Source organism: Rhipicephalus microplus, chromosome 8 (genome assembly GCF_043290135.1).
Source record: "Rhipicephalus microplus isolate Deutch F79 chromosome 8, USDA_Rmic, whole genome shotgun sequence".
Lineage (NCBI taxonomy): Eukaryota > Metazoa > Arthropoda > Arachnida > Ixodida > Ixodidae > Rhipicephalus > Rhipicephalus microplus.
The window spans coordinates 44,749,342-44,768,918 of record NC_134707.1 but is presented as its reverse complement, the minus strand read 5'-3'; the positions used below and the strand labels follow the sequence as shown (position 1 = coordinate 44,768,918).

The 19,577-nt window shown below is 46.2% G+C and overlaps 1 protein-coding gene across 3 annotated transcripts in view; it reads right to left on the bottom strand.

Annotated features, from left to right (window-relative positions):
• Nucleotides 1-714: 714 nt before the first annotated feature.
• LOC119185276 (uncharacterized) overlaps nucleotides 715-19,577 on the bottom strand; it is a 28,531-nt gene continuing 9,668 nt past the window's right edge. For all 3 annotated transcript variants that reach the window (XM_075871661.1, XM_075871660.1, XM_037434362.2), the window contains 3 exons: nucleotides 18,177-18,394; nucleotides 17,085-17,138; nucleotides 715-940 (listed from right to left, as the gene is read on the bottom strand). In XM_075871661.1, the coding sequence (XP_075727776.1) occupies nucleotides 842-940; nucleotides 17,085-17,138; nucleotides 18,177-18,377 (354 nt within the window). In that variant the 5' untranslated portion in view covers nucleotides 18,378-18,394 and the 3' untranslated portion in view covers nucleotides 715-841. The remainder of the gene's footprint in view (nucleotides 941-17,084; nucleotides 17,139-18,176; nucleotides 18,395-19,577) is intronic.

Genomic DNA, 19,577 nt, shown 5'->3' with positions numbered 1-19,577 from the left:
CTCAGCTACAGTGTTTAGCACAAGGCTGGTCCATTTCAATTATTTACAGTTTAGGTCAACGATTTACTTGTGCTCTAGACACATAGGTGCATGATGTCTAACCTTTGCTGCTGTCTATCGGACGGTAAAAATCTGAACCTAAATTACGTTACATTGCACACGAGCAAATTTTTTTTACATGCTCTTTCTTAGGTTGTCGTTTATGAAACCTCAACCTAATGTTCACGGTGGTGAACAGACTGCACAAGTTGGCTTGGCCATAGTAATTCTTTAAACTTTGTTGTAGTGCAGCAATATAACGGGCACACAAAAGAAAAACGTTTACCAACATACGGCGCTAACCTGCTGCAATGTGCGTTACAACTTCGCACCGTGTTTCTAAACATGGTTGTTTTCTTTGTGTCCATGTCTGACCCAGCTGAAGTGCGATATTTACGATATACCCTACAGTTAACCAGCCTACCAAGCCCCCAATATTTAATGAGATTTAGACCAACATGTGAGTCTAAGCGAGTGCAGTAAAGAACACGTTCCTTAATCTTGTGTTGGAATGAGTTTAGATTGGCAATATTTTGAAATTCAAGCATGACCGCGTGCTCGTAACCGTGATATACTCACATAAGGGCTCACTTGTTACTGTAAATTCCTTAACTGAAGAAAATTTGTTTTAGCGGATTTTCTACAAACAGTGACTGAGTGAGCTTTATACCGCACTGAATATGGAAGCCTTTTTATTGCAAAGAAACCAAAATAAGCGGAACTAGGGGTAATCTCAGTAGGAGTGAACCCAAAACGCAGTAATATATATTCCAAAGTGAGCCTGTGAAAGATTCACCTAATTTTACGGTATGTGCCTGCACCAAAACTTGGTGACGATCATTCTCGATTGAGGTCTACTAGGTGGAGGCAGCTGAATTATGGCGATACACTTCTCGGTCACCTGCAAATTAGAACGAAATCAAAATGTTTAGCGGTAAAAAAAAAGTAAAGCAGTTATTGACTGTATATTAAACAGAGAAAGAAATTTCACGTGAAACGAAGCATATTTTTTTTATTTCGCTGGATATCATACAATGCATCTCACCTAAAATTGCAGGGCTCGTTCTTTATAAAAAAGCTATGTATGCCGGCGCCACGGGAGGAACACAGCAGCGAAGTTCGTGCACAAAACACCTTGTACATGCTGCACGTTTGGTGAGATAGCCAATACCTCAAACCAAAGACTTAGGCTTGATGGTAGAATTGACGACTGAAGAGCGGAGAAAGTGTGCATCTATAGCATTGACATCATCGAGGTGTTACATTCAGCACTTAACAGTGAAATGAACGCTGATGCGCTCATTCAGTAACTGACCTTCCATACCAAGCTGGCCACCGTCATGTTTACCTTCACAAATTTGAATGCTTTGCACCATTTATTTATTGTTCTTCATCTCTCATCGCGTGTACACTGTACTCCCCCATGGATCTAATCATAACGCATGGGAAAGCCTTTGTATCTGCAAGATTTACTTTTACTTTTTTACATATGGCACCGAGGAAGTTTAAGCTGCAGGCTGGAGTCAAGTGTTCAAAGAAAAAACCTCAACAATTATAACGTCGTCACACGTGGCATAGCAGTGTGCTTTCTAAAGGGAAGAAAAAATAGAGGAGAAGAGAAACTGAGAAGAATAGAAGAAATGAGTAACGCGAAATGAAAATTCCTGGCGTGCCAGCAATCAGAACTCGGGCACACATGGTGCAAAGTTTGGGCGTCGTACCACTGAGCTGTCCAGGCACGCGAGCACGAATAGAGTTTATGAAAACTATACTGTCGCGTTGCCAGCTATTCGTCATGACATCGTCGGGGAAGTCGAGCTCCTCCCCCAGAGTCACAACGTGGGAAGCGCACGACACAAGACTTCGTTGCGATGAGAATAGACAAAGCTATGATCCACACACAAGTACGCAAGAGTGCAGTACAGTTGAACCTTGAACACTGGCACACACCTATGCTGGCGGATCGTCACACACAAGTAAAGTTATTGGAAGATGTGGCGCACACCTACGCTGGGGATAGGCCAAGAACCGAATAGTTTTATTCTTTTTTTCGCTGCAGTACTTTTAATATGGAGTAGCCGAGGCAATATGCACCTCAACCTCTCCGCAGCAAACCAGTTAAAAATAACAAAACAGAATGAATAGTTTTCATGAAAGACTTCTTTACTAGCAGTTACGAGTGATATTTGACGAGAAAGAAAAAAGAAAGATCAAAACCGGTACATTGATTTTATATTATTCCTTTAATAATTGACTCCTACCCACTGAGGAGGACTGACCAAGAGAGCGTAGTAAATTTTTTTTCCATGTGCTTCGAAACAATGTTTATGAACGAATTAAAATACAAATAATGTTACGATAGTTGCAGAGAGAAAGAGAAAGAGAGAGGGAGAAAAGAACAAAACATGAAGTTCTCAGATTTTTACATCACCACAGAGCTGCGTTTTCTTCACTCAATCATTCAGAGTCTATGTGTGTTAAACCACTTATCAATGTTACGCAACACTGCTCACTAGAGTGGAAATTTACAACGGGATACGTTCTGTAGCCTGAACGAAATTTTCACACCGCATTGAATGTGCTCCTGTGGCGGTGTTCCAAAACAGAGGCAGAAAAGCTTAGCACAGTTTCCGCCGTCAACCTTAAAACCTGTCTCCAGGATGCGAATAACTGAAAGCAATTCTTCAGACGCCCCAATAACCTCTTCCTCGGAAAGCCAGAAACTGCTGCTTGTGCTTATCACTTCATTCTCCTTGTGTCGCCTAGCCGGTTAATAATCGTGTCAATATCACTAGAGTGCTATAAGTTAGACAATGAGAAAAGAATATAGAGAAAGGGAAAGATGGATAGTGATTATTGGACTCAGAGAAAGAGGCAGAAAAATCAACAGAGGCAGAGTTATAAAAGGAGAAAGACGCATTTACATACACAACTTACTCTGCAACGCAGCAAATCGGAAAATAGAAGTGAACGAAAGGAGGATGTACAGAAAAAGGGAGAGGCCACCACATTTGCTGTTTTCACAGTCTTCACAATAGTAGATATATCCCCCCACCTTTTTTTTTATTTCGAAGCATTCCTTAGCGAACTTCGGCGACTTTGAGCATTTCTATCTATCTATCTATCTATCTATCTATCTATCTATCTATCTATCTATCTATCTATCTATCTATCTATCTATCTATCTATCTATCTATCTATCTATCTATCTATCTATCTATCTATCTGTCTATCTATCTATCTATCTATCTATCTGTCTATCTATCTATCTGTCTGTCTGTCTGTCTGTCTGTCTATCTGTCTGTCTGTCTGTCTGTCTGTCTGTCTGTCTGTTTATCTATCTCTCTATCCATCTATCTACCTATCTATTTATCTATCTAGCCGCTTACGAATTTTAGCTCTCCTGGCCGTTTGTGTACTGGTATCGATACCAAACTTGGCATGGTAAAACATGACTTTGTGACGAGCATATTTGACAAGTCATGTATGTCATTATTGTCATAATTTACATTTCATAGTCTTGCTTCTCTTGCGGTGGTATCGTCAACAAGACATGTTGCGAAACTGGTATGGTATGACATGATTGCATGGCAAACACAAGCGACAGACCTTAAGATGAAAATTATGACATGCGTGTCATGTAAAACATGAATACACGACACGCTCATGATGCGCTCACAGCCATTTCACTTGCGTCACAATTACAAAATTTGGTATTACAGGACGTAAATGAATGAAGACGGTATGACACTGGTGTAAACATGATAAACATGAGAGGCGTGACATGTAACAACATGACTATACGCTACGCTCATTACACGCTCGCGGCCCTTTCACTAGCTTCATATGTACCAAACTCGGTATTACGCGACGCGAACGAACAACATAGGTAAATGACATATCCAAACATGATAATCACGACTTGCGTGTCGTCTAACAACAAGACTATATGCCACACTCACGATGCGCTGGCGGCTGTTTCGCTAGCTTCACATATGCGAACTTTGGTATTACGTGACGGCAATGAATGATGAAGGCATGTGACTGGTGCAAACTTGATAATCATAAGATCCGTGTCATGTGACAACATGACAACAGGCCACAGTCAAGGCGCCAATCAACTTCGACGTGACACGGCGCGCGTGCGCGCCGGCGTTTTTTTTTATTTTAGCGTCACGCCAGGTTCTGGTCCTGCCATGGATGGATGGATGCATATGGCTGTACCCTTTAGATCGGGTGGTGGCTAGCGCCACCAAGCCGTACTACTTAATGAACCAAGAACTAGATATATTTTCCCCCTTGAAATAGTAAGGTGTAGGATTCGTACTTGGCAGTGAAGGGTTTAATTTTCACTCGTGCCTTGACTTAAGCCGCCAATCAGATATTCTCCTTCTAGTTAATTCTACTCACTTAAAGTCTATTTTGCCCTTCCGGTCCCTGAACCCCAGTGCTTTGAAAAACTCAGCGCGTTCATCCTGAAATAATAGGGTGAAGCCGTTTACAGAACATTATCAAGTGTTCGACAGTTTCTTCTTTCTCTGTACACGCACTGAATACCGTGTCTACCCCTTAGTATTTGGCCCTATATGTCTTGGTTCGCAATACTCCCGTCTTGCCCTAAAACAGTAGAGAACTACCCCAAGTATTATCATAGATTCTTTCCTTGGCAATTTCCTACTTAAAAGTTTGATAGATTTCTAGTGCGGACTTCCTAATCATTCCGATTCTCTACATAACGGTCTCAGCTTCCTTCCACTTCTTCTTAACCGATAATTCATTGTGGTTTGTCCCCATGCTGTTTTCTAAGTATTTACCGGTCAATTTTCTGGTTCGCTTCCTCCATTTTGTATCGACATTGTTCATGTACAAGTAGCTGGATACCTTCCTAGCCCAATGCTCCTTCCCATTTCTCTCAATCGCTTCTCAAATTTTAACTTGCTGCTAGGTTCCCTGCCCTCAAATAATATCCATCCCATATCACCTTGTACTCCCTGATTTGGTGTATTCCCGTGAGCTCCTATTGAAAGCCTACCTATTCCACGTTGCTTAATTTCTAAGCATGCTTGAACTTTTGATCTCATGCACAAGACTGCATCGCCGAACGTCAGACCAGGAACTATGACCCCTTTCCCTATTATTATCCCAACATCATACCTACTGTAATTCCACAGTGCCCTGTTTTTTATTACCGCTGCATTCGTGTTACCTTTAGTCGTCACGTATATTTCGCGTTCCCTTATGTACTCGGCCCCATTGCTTATCCATACGTCCAGATATTTGTATTTTTCTGTTATCTCTAGCGTGACCTCCTGTATTCTAAGCTCACTACCTCCATTGTCATTAAAAATCATGACTGCAGATTTTTTCTTCCTGAATCTGAAATCTAACCTATCTCCCTCATTACCGCAGATGCCCACAAATCTCTGCAAACCTTCCTTGTTGTCGGCCATTAGCAATATATCATCTGCGTACATCAATGCTGGTAGTGTCTGTTCAATGAGTTTTCCTTGTTTGACGAAAGAGAGGTGGAAGCCCAGTCCACTTCCCTCTAATTTGGCCTCTAATCCTTGTAGGTAAATCATGAATAATAAGTGTGACAGGGGAGACCCCTGCCTAAGCCCCCATTTTACATCTACAGGCTTGGATAGCTGTTTTTCCACTTTAAAGCTACCTTGTTAGCTTTATAGATATCCTTTACAAGATTAGTGACTACATCTTCCACGCCTAGTGTGCCCAGTATGCCCCACAATTCCTCTTGAACCACGCTATTGTACGCTCCCTTGCTACGCCATATACTTGCCCCGCCACGGTGGTCTAGTGGCTAAGGTACTCGGCTGCTGACCCGCAGGGCGCGGGTTCGAATCCCGGCTGCGGCGGCTGCATTTCCGATGGAGGCGGAAATGTTGTAGGCCCGTGTGCTCAAATTTGGGTGCACGTTAAAGAACCCCAGGTGGTCTAAATTTCCGGAGCCCTCCACTACGGCGTCTCTCATAATCATATAGTGGTTTTGGGACGTTAAACCCCACATATCAATCAATCAACGCCATATACTTGCCATGCTATCGCACGCCACTATAGTGATAACCACGCTATCTTACGCCATACACTCGCAGGCGCATGCCACGCTGGGTTATTTTGACGCATACGCGTTTTAGCGTGTCTAGCATTCCTCCGTCATGAAAAGAGGCCAACGCGCTGCTCTCTGGGTAACGCATCGGCGCGAAATGGAGCATGTCGCATTTCGCGCCGGTTGCCATCGGGCCGCGCCGATAGACGCCGGTTGTGCTTGGTGTTAGACTATACATTTCTCGCGTTTTGTTAACCTATAGCTTCACAGTTCCCAGCGTGCGTGTGCGCCAACGTCACGTTAGAGTGCATTGGGCCCTTCATAATACACTCGCGGCTGTTTGGCTTGCTCCACATATACCAAATTTGTAGTTACGTTAAGTCCATGCATGACGAAGGTATATGTTATGTGCACACATGATAATAATGACACGCGTGTCATGAAAGATTATGACAACATGCCACCTTCATAGCGTGCTCGTGGCCGTTTCGCTAGCTTCACATATACTAAATTTGGCATCTGGTGACGTGAACAAATGACGAAGGTAAACGACACATTTAAACATGATAATCATGACACAGAAGTCTGCTACGGCATAATTTATGTTCACTTCCTAACGTTGTGGTGATTTTAAAGACACATATCAACCTTCCTCATTCGGGCTTCGCATATCATAATTCACGCTGTGCGTGGGATCTGCCAATTTTTTGCTCTTTGTTAGCAGGCTTAACTTGAGGGCACAGTGTGTTAGTGTGAGCCTAAGTACCAAACTTACGCTCCTAATCATGAATATGGCTGTACTTCTTCGCCGAAATTTATTTTTCGGATGAAAGTTTGCATAGAATATATCAATAACCCTGTATCAAATTCTGAACATCATTAAAACTTTTTGAAGCGAACTTCAGTGACATTGAGCGTATCTATCTATCTATCTATCTATCTATCTATCTATCCATCTATCCATCTATCTATCTATCTACCTATCTATCTATCTCTATCTATCAATCTAATTATTTATTTATTTATTTATTTATTTATCCATATATCTATCTATTTATCTAGCTGCTTACAACTTTTTGGCTCATCTGACCATTTCGATAATGGTATCGACACCGAACTTGGTATGCCATAACATGACTGTATGACGAGCATAAGTGAATAGTCTTAACAAGCAAATCAGCACATGTATGTCATGAATGTCATGATTTACATTTCATGATCTTGGTGCTCTTGCGGTGGTTTCTTCCATATATGTTGCGAAACTGGCCTGGTACGACATCACTGCATAACAAACAAAAGCCACAGCTCCTAACGTGCAAATCATGACATGCATGTTATGATTCGCATGTTATGACTAGTCATGACTACACGCCACGCTCATGGGGCGCTTGCGGCCGTTTCGCTGGCTTCGCATCTACCAAATTCGGTTTTACGGGACGTGAATGGATGACGAATGTATGAGACTGGTGCAAACATGATAATCATGAGATTCGTGTCATGTATGAACATGACTACACGCTATGCTCATGATGCGTTCGTTGCCGTTTCGCTAGCTGCACAGCACCAAATTTGGTAATACATGACGCGAATGGACGACATGAAAAAAGGACAAGTCCAAACATAATAATTATGACATGCGTGTGATGTAACAACATGACTACATGTCACACTCACGATGCACTGTAGCCGTTTTGTTTGCTTTACACATGTCAAATTTGGTATTGCGTCACGTGAATTGAGGACGAAGGTATGTGATTGATGCAAAAATGATAACCATGAGATGCGTGTCATCTAACAACACGACTACATGCCACACTCAAGGCACCAATACACTTTGACGTGACCCTGCGCGCGGGCGCGCCGGCGTTCGTTTCGTCGCGTCACGCCAGCGATACCTCTGCAGGCGACGAGCTGCCTGCTACATACTTGCAGTGGTGCGCCATGGTGCGTTGCATTGACGCATTCGGGTTTGAGCACGCCCGGCCTCCCTTCATCTCGAAGAGAAGCAGATGCAGTGCAGTCTGAGTAGTGAGTGAGTGATAACTTTATTTTCGTCCAAAGGCCGCAGAGACTGGACGGGCCCAGAGGCCCCGTGAGCGCAGCCAGGTGGCTCCACCCAGGATGGTGCCGGAAAGTGGAGTCTATCGGCAATGTCCCGGGCCCTCTGGACACCCAGAAGTTGGTTGTCCAACTCCGTGCTGCGTGTGGCAGCCTTCTAGGAGGTTTGGTCTGGTAGTTCTGACCCCGAGTTAAAGGGGCACAACTAAAGCATGTGTTTGAATTTACAGTGCTAGTGACGACTGAGCGGGCAGTGGGGTGACAAATCCGGGTCAAGTCTGTGCAGTATGGTTAGTGTAATGTGCGTTTGCATCTGTAGTTGCTGAAGTGTAACTGCTTGTCCTTTATTCAATGTTGGGTGCGGAAGAGGGAAACCTCTGTGCCCTAGTTTATGAGCTGTGGTGATTTCATGAAATGTAAGCAATGGATCCTTGAAGTCCATAAATCCCCGTTCGCTACCATTCTGAGGAGGCCGCTCACCGCCGCGTTTAGCTAGTTCGCGTGCTAGCTTGTGACCTCTTTCGTTCTGATTGCCGGTCGGGTAAGACGAGAGATTACCCATATGGGCTGGGAACCATGCAATATGTGTCAGGGAAACTTTCACTTCATTTTCCTGAGTAGGTACCTTATTCGTGATGTGAGCAGCCGTAGTAGATACGAAGCCGAATGAGATTGCCCGGATGGCTGTTCTTGAGTCCGAAAAGATGATGACATCCCTTCTTTGTTCGTGACGAGCGACCCCGATTGCGAGTGTTTCGGCTTCATGAGTGAACCTGGTGAAAACCGTGGCAGCGTTTACTAGGCATCTTTTACCATTAACTACAGTGACGACATACGTATCCACGTTCCAGTATTGGGCTGCATCGTCAAAGAAGTTAGTTGAGCTTGAGCGCCCGATCTTCCTCATGATGGCCTTGGCTCTTGCTCGTCGGCGCCCTTCATTGTGCAACGGATGAATGTTCCTGGGAACCGGGTCGACACATATGGCGCCTGTTATCTCAGCAGATATACTCTGTTTTTCTGGTGCCATAACGAGGGGTTGTAGCCCGGTTTCCGAGAGGATCCTGGTGCCTGCTTTGGTAAGTGACAATCGGCATAGCTGCGCTGTTCGTTGAGCTTCATAGAGCTCCGTTGCTTTGTTATGCGGTCCGGGCTGTACGAGCCGCTCCGTGTTTGTGCTTTTCGGAAGATTTAGGACCCGTTTTAGCGCCGTCCTGATAAGGGCGTCAATCTTATTGGGTTCCTTCTTTGTCAGTTTTTATAAAGGCGCGGCGTAAATATTGTGGCTGAGGAGGGACTCGTGGAAGGCTTTGATGAGATTATCCTCCTTCAGCCCCTCTCTCTTCTTGGCAACTCTGGAGATGACCCTACTGAAGCTGTGAGCTCTCTTCTCGGGGCGTCTGAGTGCCTCGGTGTTGTTGTTGCTGTGCTTTCCAATTGCCATGCCTAGAAGCTTAACTGATTCACAGATGTGAATTTGTTTTCTACTTCTCGATCGCAGACTAATAGGCTGCCCATAAATCTCCGGCCGCCGCCTCCGAAAGCGCTCATGCAAGAGAAGTTGTGACTCATCAGGAGATAGCTCCATCCCCGTGCTCGTCAAAAAACCTTACATGACATCGAGTGCTCGTTGTAGATTGCCCTCCAGCTTCCCAAGAGGGCCCTCCGAGGACCATATGGTGATGTCATCCACGTATATTGCATGTCCAATGCCCGAAATATCGGGGAGCCACTGAGACCGACTCTTGCAAAGTTGAATAAAAGTGGGGACAACACTGTTCTTTGCGGTGTACCAACGTTACTCAGTGTGTAGTTTTTGCTTTTGATTGGGCCAATGCTAATTGTAGCTTTTCGATCTGCCAAAAAAAGACTTGACAAAGTTGTAAAATTTTTCACTGAGGCTCAACTTGGAAGTTTTAATAAGAATGTGCTCATGCTTCAGTGTTCCGAAGGCCTTCCTCAGATCGAGCGCCAATATCCCTTGGATGACTAGAGACGTGTAAAGAGTAGGGTCCTCTTGATGAGAAACATAGCGTCTTTTGTAGTCAAGGATTTTCAGAAGCCCAACATATTGTGGTAAAAAAGACCTCCATCCTCAAGGTGTCCGCTAATTCGATTATAGATGGCATGTTCCGCCAATTTCCCAAGGCATGATGTAAGTGATATCGGGCGCAAGTTTTCTGGTCCCAGAGGCTTTCCCGGTTTGGGTATGAGTACGACCATAGCCATTCTCCTCTCCTCTGGGACATTGGCATTGAACCATACTTGATTGATCTTTTCTGTAAGGACTTCTATCACTGCGTTGTCAAGGTTTCTAAGAAGCTTGTTTGAGATTCCGTCTGGGCAGGGCACCAGCCGTCCGTTAAGGTCCCACTAAGCATGAACGAGCTCCGCATTTTAAAAGGTCTATCCAGTGCTGACTGTGGGGTTTCTTGATTTTTAGATGTAGGGATGTCCCACGGAATAGATTTGTCTTCAAGTGGTAAGTATATGTCCGCTAATTTGTCAGCAAGGGTTCGTCGTCTACATGAACCCCTCGGAAGGCTGCTGCCTAGATAAAGCTCGTTAATGTCACGGGTGCGAAAGGCAGCATGTAGCATTTTGCACTGGTTACCGGCACGCCGCACTGACGGACGCTGGTCACGCTGGCGTGCGCTGGTGGCGCCGGTCGCGCCTATCATTCCTTTTGCTAGCGCACCGTCGCTTTGCCCAGCGTGCGCACTCGTAAACGTTAAGTCGGAGTATATTGTGACGACACGAGATTGACGGGCACACAAAGCGCCTCAAACTAATACGATTTATCGATCGCAGGAAACAGACTGCAATGACTTCTTCGTTTTTTGCCCTCGGCCAAGGACACTCGCGCTGCTTCGTTGTCCTCACCACTGGCACATACGTGCGGCATTATTCCCCCTTTAAAAAAACCATCGTCCCGATGTTAAACGTTTGAGAAGCAAGGCGAAACCAAAACTGCACAGTTAGTCACTGAAAGTAGGGCTTCATCCGAAGCACGTGGACAATTTCTGGTGAATGTCTGCGCCGCTTTGAACACTGCACGCCGTCCGGAACAACCTCGTAGTTGACGTCACTAATGCGTCGCAGAACCTTGTACGGTCCGAAGTATCTTCGCAACAGCTTTTCGGAGAGCCCACGCTGACGAACAGGTGTCCAGACCCATACTTTGTCTTCCACGTTGTATATGACGGGTCTGTACCGGAGGTTGTAATACTCGGCATCGTGTCTTGCTGTTTTGTGATTCGCAACCTGGCAAGTTGTCTGGCTTCTTCTGCTAGCTGGGTAAACTCTTCGGCGTCTGTCTCATTGCCATCATTTTCATGAGGGAGCATTGCGTCTAACGTTGTTGTAACCTCGCGTCCGTAAAGGAGACTAAAGGGTGTCTTCCGAGTGGTCTCTTGACGAGCCTTGTTGTACGCAAACGTGACGTAGGGCAAAATGATGTCCCAGTTCTTGTGCTCTACATCTACGTACATGCTTATCATGTCAGCCAGGGTCTTGTTGAGGTGTTCGGTGAGCCCGTTGGTCTGGGGATGATACGCCGTTGTCTTCCTGTGAGCTGTACCACTTAGTCGGGAAATGGTGTCCAAAAGCTTGGCCATGAACGCAGTACCTCTGTCGGTGATGACAATTGCGGGAGCACCGCGTCTTAAGACGATGGCTTCGATGAAAAATTGCGCCGCTTCAGCTGCCGTTGCCCGTGACAGAGCGCCTGTCTCCGCGTATCGGGTCAGGTAATCCGTGGCGACGATTAGCCACTTGTTTCCAGTGGCAGACTTTGAGAAGGGGCCCATAAATCAATGCCAATTTGTGCAAACGGTGTCGCCGGCACTCGGACAGGCTGCAGCAGGCCAGCTGGTTTGATGGATGGTGGCTTGCGGCGCTGGCAATCTAGACATGCCTGCACGTAAGTTTTGACAACTTCGGCAAGTCTTGGCCAGTAATAGTTCTGCCTTATCCTCGCCAATGTTCTTGCGTAACCCAAGTGACCAGCGGTAGGTTCGTCGTGACAGGATTGCAGTACCTCACGGCGAAGCGAAAAAGGAACGACGAGCAAGTAGCTGCTGCCGGTGGGTGAAAAGTTCCTCTTATAAAGAACGTCATTTCGCAAGCAGTACGACGGCAGCCCTCTCGCAAATAACTTCGGAACGCTATTCGCTCGCCCTTTTAGGTAATCTATAAGTGGTAGCAGCTCAGCATCGCCACGCTGCTGTTGAGAAAAGGCGGCAGTGTCCACAATTCCGAGAAAGCCGTGTCGTCATCGTCGTTGTCCGGGGATGCCGTCTCAACAGGAGACCGAGAAAAACAGTCGGCATGGGTGTGTCGTTTTCCCGACTTGTAGGCAACAGTGAAGTCAAATTCTTGGAGCCGAAGACTCCATCGGGCAAGGCGGCCAGACGGATCTTTTAAGTTGACTAACCAACAGAGAGAGTGGTGATCGCTGATAACGGTGAATGGGCGGCCGTACAAATAAAGACGAAACTTCAAAACTGCCCATACCATTGCAAGACATTCTTTTTCCGTCGTAGTGTAATTAGCTTCAGCTCGGAACAGCGTCCTGCTGGCGTAGGCGATCACGTTTTCGTTGTTGTCCTTCGACTGTACGAGCACTGCTCCAAGACCCACATTACTAGCGTGTGTATGAAGTATTGTCGGCGCGTCTTCATCGAAGTGGGCCAGCACGGGGGGTATTTGCATTCGCTGACGAAGCTCGTGAAATGCCTCCTGTTGGTCTTCGCCCCATCTGAAGGGGGTATCTTCCCGAGTAAGCTGTGTCAATGGCCATGCGATGCGCGAAAAATTAGCAATAAACCGCCGGTAATAGGCACAGAGTCCTAAAAAACGTCGCACTGATTTTTTGTCTGATGGCGTCGGGAAGTTTGCCACGGCGGCAATTTTATCCGGGTCCGGTCGGATCCCTGGGCTGCTCACGACGTGACCGAGGAATTGAAGTTCGTGGAAGCCGAAGTGGCACTTTTCTGGTTTGAGAGTAAGACCGGCCAAGCGTATTGCTTCAAAAACTGCTTCGAGCCTTCGTAAGTGTTCCTCGAAAGTCGCCGAAAAGACAATCACGTCGTTGAAGTACGCCAAGCAGGTTTGCCACTCAAGTCCCGACAGAACCGTGTCCATGAGACGTTGGAATGTTGCTGGCGCCGAACACAAACCGAAAGGAAGAACCTGAAATTCATAAAGTCCGTCGGGCTTAACAAAGGCGGTCTTCTCACGGTCTCTCTCATCCACTTCAATTTGCCAGTAGCCGCTTTTTAAGTCCATAGACGAAAAGTAGCGTGCGTTTCGTCGTCTATCCAATGAATCATCAATACGCGGAAGAGGGTAGACGTCCTTCTTTGTGATCTCATTAAGCTTACAGCAGTCGACGCAGAAACGCGAGCTACCATCCTTCTTTTTGACAAGTACTACAGGTGATGCCCAAGCACTGTTAGATGGCCGAATAACACCATCTTCTAGCATCGTTTTCACCTGTTTTTTAATTTCCTCACGCTCCTTTGGGGCGACTCGATAAGGATTTTGCCGGATGGGTCTGGCATCGGAATCCGTGATGATGCGGTGTTTCGTCAGTGCCGTTTGACCAACTCTTGATGTGGATAAGAAGCAGCCGTGGAACTTGTTGATCAGCGTGAGAAGGCGGTCTCGCTCAAAGGGAGATAACATTGGACCAACGTCGACAGGTGTCGGTGTAGTGATAGTAGACGCTGCTGCTTCCTCCACTAAATGACAATCTTCTGTTTGCGAGAGTTCGTCAAAATAGGCAATAGCCGTGCCTTTAACTATGTGTCGGCGTTCTCTGCTGAAATTTGTCAATAGCAGTTCAGCGCATCCGTCAATAACAGTGATGACAGCCCTGGCAACAGAAATGCCGCTAGTGACTGCGAGCTCCTTGATGTGTTCAGCGATGCCAGTACCATTTTGTAGTTTGTCACAGTGCACGGATACGAGAGAACAACTTCGTGGCGGCAGTATGACGTCGTCATCGGCAATATGGAAGCGGGGTGGCTGGTGTTCCTTATCTGTAGCAGTCTCCGAGCTTACAGTGAACGTTACGCTTCTGTCACGGATGTCAATCACAGCCCCATATTCGCGCAAGAAATCCATTCCCAATATGAGCTGTTTACAGCACTCGTGGAGAATGACGATGGTGGCGACAAAGGTGGAACCAGCAATGAAGAGTCGGGCCGTGCACTTTCCAACCGGTGTCATCAACTGACCTCCTGCAGTTCTTATATTGGGCCCCTGCCATGGCATTTTCACCTTCCTTAGTCTTTCGGCTAGCTGTAGGCTTATTATAGAAAAGTGGGATCCAGTGTCCACAAGAGCCGTCACTTGGTGGCCATCAATGTGAACGACGAGGTCAGCGCTGATAACGTTGGTTACGTCGGCAGTTGTCTCATTCATCGGATTAGTCGTTGCTGTCTTCTTCGGTATCGATGGCTTCGAGCTGTCATTTGTCTGCAATGGGGGCCGTTCGGAATTTCGAATATTGGCAACCCCACCCCCCGAGGTCGCTGCGTCTAGTTTCCCCGTCGCGGGCTAGGGGACCTGCCCCTGGTGACGTCGACAAAACTGCGACGATTAGGTGAACTGGGCCGCGCAGGAGATGGAGAACGAGATCTGGGCATTACTGGATTCTACGGCGGTGTGTTCACAGGGTCGTAGTTGTACATGCGTTGATCGTCGTACGCAATGTAATCAGGGTAACGAGGAAATCTCGAGTACTGAGCGTCGCGATAACGGCAATCTCTGTAGACGTGCCCAGCTTCACCACAATGAAAGCATACCGGTCGACGGTCAGCGGTACACCACAAATTGGTTTTCCGACGCTGGTAGGTAAGTGGACACTCACTATTGGGCCATGTTGTGGGGCCACGTTGTGGGGCATGTTGGTTATACGGCATTCGTCTTATCGGAGGAATCGGTGAGGTTGCGAAAGTGGTCGGTGCTGACAGTGGCTTTGTTTGCAGGGTTGGTGGTGGTCCAGTCATTGGAGTCTGCTGTGCTGAAGGCGCGACGACGGGGTGTCGGACTGCATCAGCATAAGTAAAATGTCGTCGCACACCATTATAGCCGGATGAAAAGAGAGCCTGGCGGACCTCATCCCGGACAACATCAGCGACAAAAGACAATGCCGGCGTCGGTTCAGTTGCTGGAATTAAACCAAGCTGCCGAAGCTCCTCCCTCAAAATCTCCCGGATGACTTCCCGCAGAGGCCTCTCGTTGTCGCAGAGGCTCGCCGCAGTCGTAACAGGGCTACTCGCTCGAACATTGACCGGGTTCTGCTGGCGGTACCGTTGCTGTAGGGCCCGTTCAATAGCTGTGGCTTCTTTCGTGAACTCAGCTACTGTTGTTGGCGGATTTCTCACAAGCCCAGCAAACAGTTGCTCCTTCGCGATTCGCATTAGATACCGCAGCTTCCTGTCTTCCGGCATCTCGGGATCCGCCCTGCCGAAAAGACGGGTCATGTCCTCGGCGAATATAGCGACGCTCTCGTTTAGTTTTTGATTTCGAGCTTCCAAGAGACGTTGCGCATTTTCCTTTCTGTCAAGACTACTGAAGGTGTCAATCAGCTGTTTGCGGGAGTCGTCCCACGTAGCCATGCTTCTTTCCCTGTTGATGTACCACGTCTGGTCGTTGTCTTTCAGGTAGAAGTACACATTCGCGAGCTTGACTTCTGGGGTGGCCCACTAGTTGTACTTCGCGCACCGTTCGAACTGGTCCAGCCAGTCTTGTGCATCTTCATAGGTCTCACCATGAAAGCAGTCAGAAATCATAGGATTCTGAAGTGTCATGTGCGATGTAGCTGCAGTGGCCATGGTGGTTGAAAGAGGCAAGCGATTGCTGGCAATTTCTGGAAAGGGATTGAGCTCGGAAGCTAGGCCTCGCAGACGGCGGCTGGAACGGTGGACTAGTGTGTCGACGGGTGGTAGTGATTCCAGGCTTGAATGTCGGGTCCGCGAAGGGGTGCCAAGCATGAAGACGTACCCAGCACCTCCACCAGTGTGACGACGCGAGATTGACGGGCACACAAAGCGCCTCAAACAAATACGATTTATCGATCGCAGGAAACAGACTGCAATGACTTCTTCGTCTTTTGCCCTCGGCCAAGGACACTCGCGCTGCTTCGTTGTCCTCACCACTGGCACATACGCGCGGATATATAGGGTCTTTAGGATGCGCTCGTGTCCATTTTTCTAGCTCCGCATATACCAAATTTGGTGTTAGGATACGTCAATGAATGAAAAAGGTACATGACTGGTGCAAGTATGATAACCATGACACGCGTGCCATGCAAGAACATGACAACAGTCTGCTTTTGTGAAAGGGTATGTCGTTGAGCTAGCATGCATTGCTTCGTAATCTTGCAATCACATACAAATCTTGTTCGTCATACGGTGATGTCTGTTTACTGAAACTTGTGGTATATATAAATCCAGCCACAGGGGGACGAGAAAATTGTCACAGAGGCAACTCAAATACAGTTTACGCGACCTCTGTGTCCAGATTTTAACATGGCGGTCTTTCACTCTGTTTCTTATACGTCGAAGTAATAGCTGATTTTATTATATATTAATTAAACCACACAGCTACGAAAGCTGAAATATAGGAGTAAGATGTTTTAAAAATGTTTTTCTGGGCTCAGAAAAAGAGACAACAAAACAATAAATAAAAGCAATAATAATGTGAAGCATTGTACATTGAGGCATAGTAGTGCTATCACTCTTTTAGGAAAAATGAGGCATTGTAGCTTTAGTGCTCAAGCTTAAGCAAACAGAGACGTTCATTCTTGCGTCTCACAGCAACATGCAAATATGCAGGCAACAAAGACCAACATAGGGAATCTCACATTCATTCTTTCAAGTTACCGTGCTTGAAGTGTATTTTAACGTACCCTATTTTCGACGTAGACAAGGAATCCAATATTGTACATCATTCCTTCCGTATACTGTGTGGAGAGAAAGAGTCAATAAAAGGAACAACACATGCGAGTGTTTTCAAGCTGTTCCATGTCAGCAAGTAACAGATGCTCGGTCTAAACAGGTAATGAATATCTAAGCAATGTACAGCAAAACAAGCAACAAAAAGCAGTTGACCAAGGGCTTTTTTTAACACAAAGTAGTGAAGCCAATTGGTCGCAGGACAAAAAGCTCATCGCAATGTTCCCAATGCGCCCCATGGATTCTTTTCTGTCAATGAATTGCAACGGTAAACAAGGCTTGCATATAAAGCTCTTTTTCTTAGTTCACTTCCGCTTGTTTAGTTGTCATTTTCACACTATATTAAATTGTAAACTACAATTATTTTTGAAAAGCCGATTAATAGCAATGTCTGGGGTGTTATCCCCGTTAGGAAGGGCTAGAAAAATCAATCACAGATACAAAGCTTATGAAAAACCTTTCGGCTCGCGGCGGCCACACCTGTTATCTGCTGAAAGGGACAAGGACGCGCGCCCTCTCCACAAAGGGTGCGCCCAGGCATTTTTTTTTTCGCGCCATATAAAGCTGCCATACAGCGTGGCGAAGAATGTTTGTGACCTGAAATAGTATTTAAGGATCAGGCTTGCAGTAAGCATCATAAGGGCTTAGCTTTTTTTTTCGCCGGTAGGAGTGCATTCACGCGTTATTTATTGCACAGAAAAAATTATCCCACAGTTGCAACATTGTTCAGTGGCGCATACAGGTGAAACTTTCCACATGCGCCCATCTTCCTCAGTGACACTTTGCTAATTAGGGGAGCATATTTAGAGATATATAAAGACATACTTATTTATTATTAGCGAAAAATTTTGTGGTTGCTACTAAAAAATTCTTGCAAAATTATGATCAAAGTGTGCTTCACGTAACACCAATCCTCTCCTTCGAATTGCGCTGCGTGATAGATTGAATACCCTGCATATACTAGTAATCAATTGTGTGGGCTTTTTCTAAAGAGGAAAACTTCATGCATGAGGAAGATTTCAGGTTTACGCGCTTCGAAAACATACCTTCCATCTGGCTTGCGTTACGCGAAAGGTCATGCCTCGGATTCTATGACCCTTTCGTTCCACGTAGGCGAACTCTGCTAAATGACGGTACATAACTGGGTTCGGAGTTCGGTCTTCTATCCATCCTCCAGCTTCGAAGCTTTCTTTACAAAAGCTCACCAGCAGTCCAGCGATCAGCAGCAAACTGTTAACTGCCACCATACCCTCCTTTTCGAAACCTGCGGTCGCAATAGTATTAATCTTCAGACATCCACATCCCGAAGTGTCTGCTACAGAAAATATGGCTAAAGTTAAACAGTCAAGCCATGCCATATCAAACTCAGCTAAATCAAGTTATCCTTTACTTGAACACTTTTTGAACATGGCGATGCTTTCACGTTAAGGCATAGAAAAATCTTCAGTTACATCGAGCAACAGACTGAGAGAGTATTTTATATATCGAACGCGAGTCTGCGCGAGAAACCCCAACAAATTGGCTTGCCATCTCAAGAACACCGTTGATCCTCATGGCAAAAAAAAAACTTTCAAATAATATGGAGGGCAAGTGGTGCGATAGTAGAGTGCCGCGAAGAACTATCATCTCGTGTCATCATCTCTTTTCTTTCCTAAGGCCTCGTCATCACGCCCATCAGCACATCACGTAGGGTAACCTTTCGCTTCATTACTGCATGTCTTTACGCGGCAAACACGGTAAAGAAGAATATCCATGTGATGCTTCGCAAAGCTGGCGATATTTTACACACTCGATTGTGGTAGGAAGAATCTTTGCGTTGCCACTGCGTGCAGCACTCCTTGAAACTAAGTCAGAAACAAGTTATTACTGTACAGCATCCACCGAAACACGATTGCGATACTACTACAAAAAGTCACAGCCTCGCCACAAAGGCGGACGAGAGAGCAACAAATTGGCAGGTGACGCGTGCAATGGCAAGCAGATCGAACCATGCCTCACGTTTCTCACACACAAATAACGCATGAAATGTGCTAGCAGGTGCAGATGAACGCAAATAAGCGTCACAGTTGTTACTTCGCTGTATCTGAAAAATGAGCTCTTTTCACAAGCAAAGACTATGCAACAATTGCAGTGACCTTTGTATGCCCGATAACTACAACGGAATCGTTCCGGTGAAAGCCAAACGCCAGCCAAGACGTATGATCCTCCCGACCGCAAGATAAAGGCGCGCGAGTAAGCGTCTACCTCCTCCTCTCCGTGAAGCAAAGTACGCGTGGGAGATGAAAGAGCACACCGCCACGTCTTGACGATGTGGCGACGCACGCTTATGGCACCATCTTGCTGGTAATGCTAAAAACATAAAAGTTCCCCCGAGATGCCCGTAACCAGCGGTAAGTGGCAGATATAAATAGCTTGCCGTTTGAACGTTGAGCTTGCTGTTGTAGGAG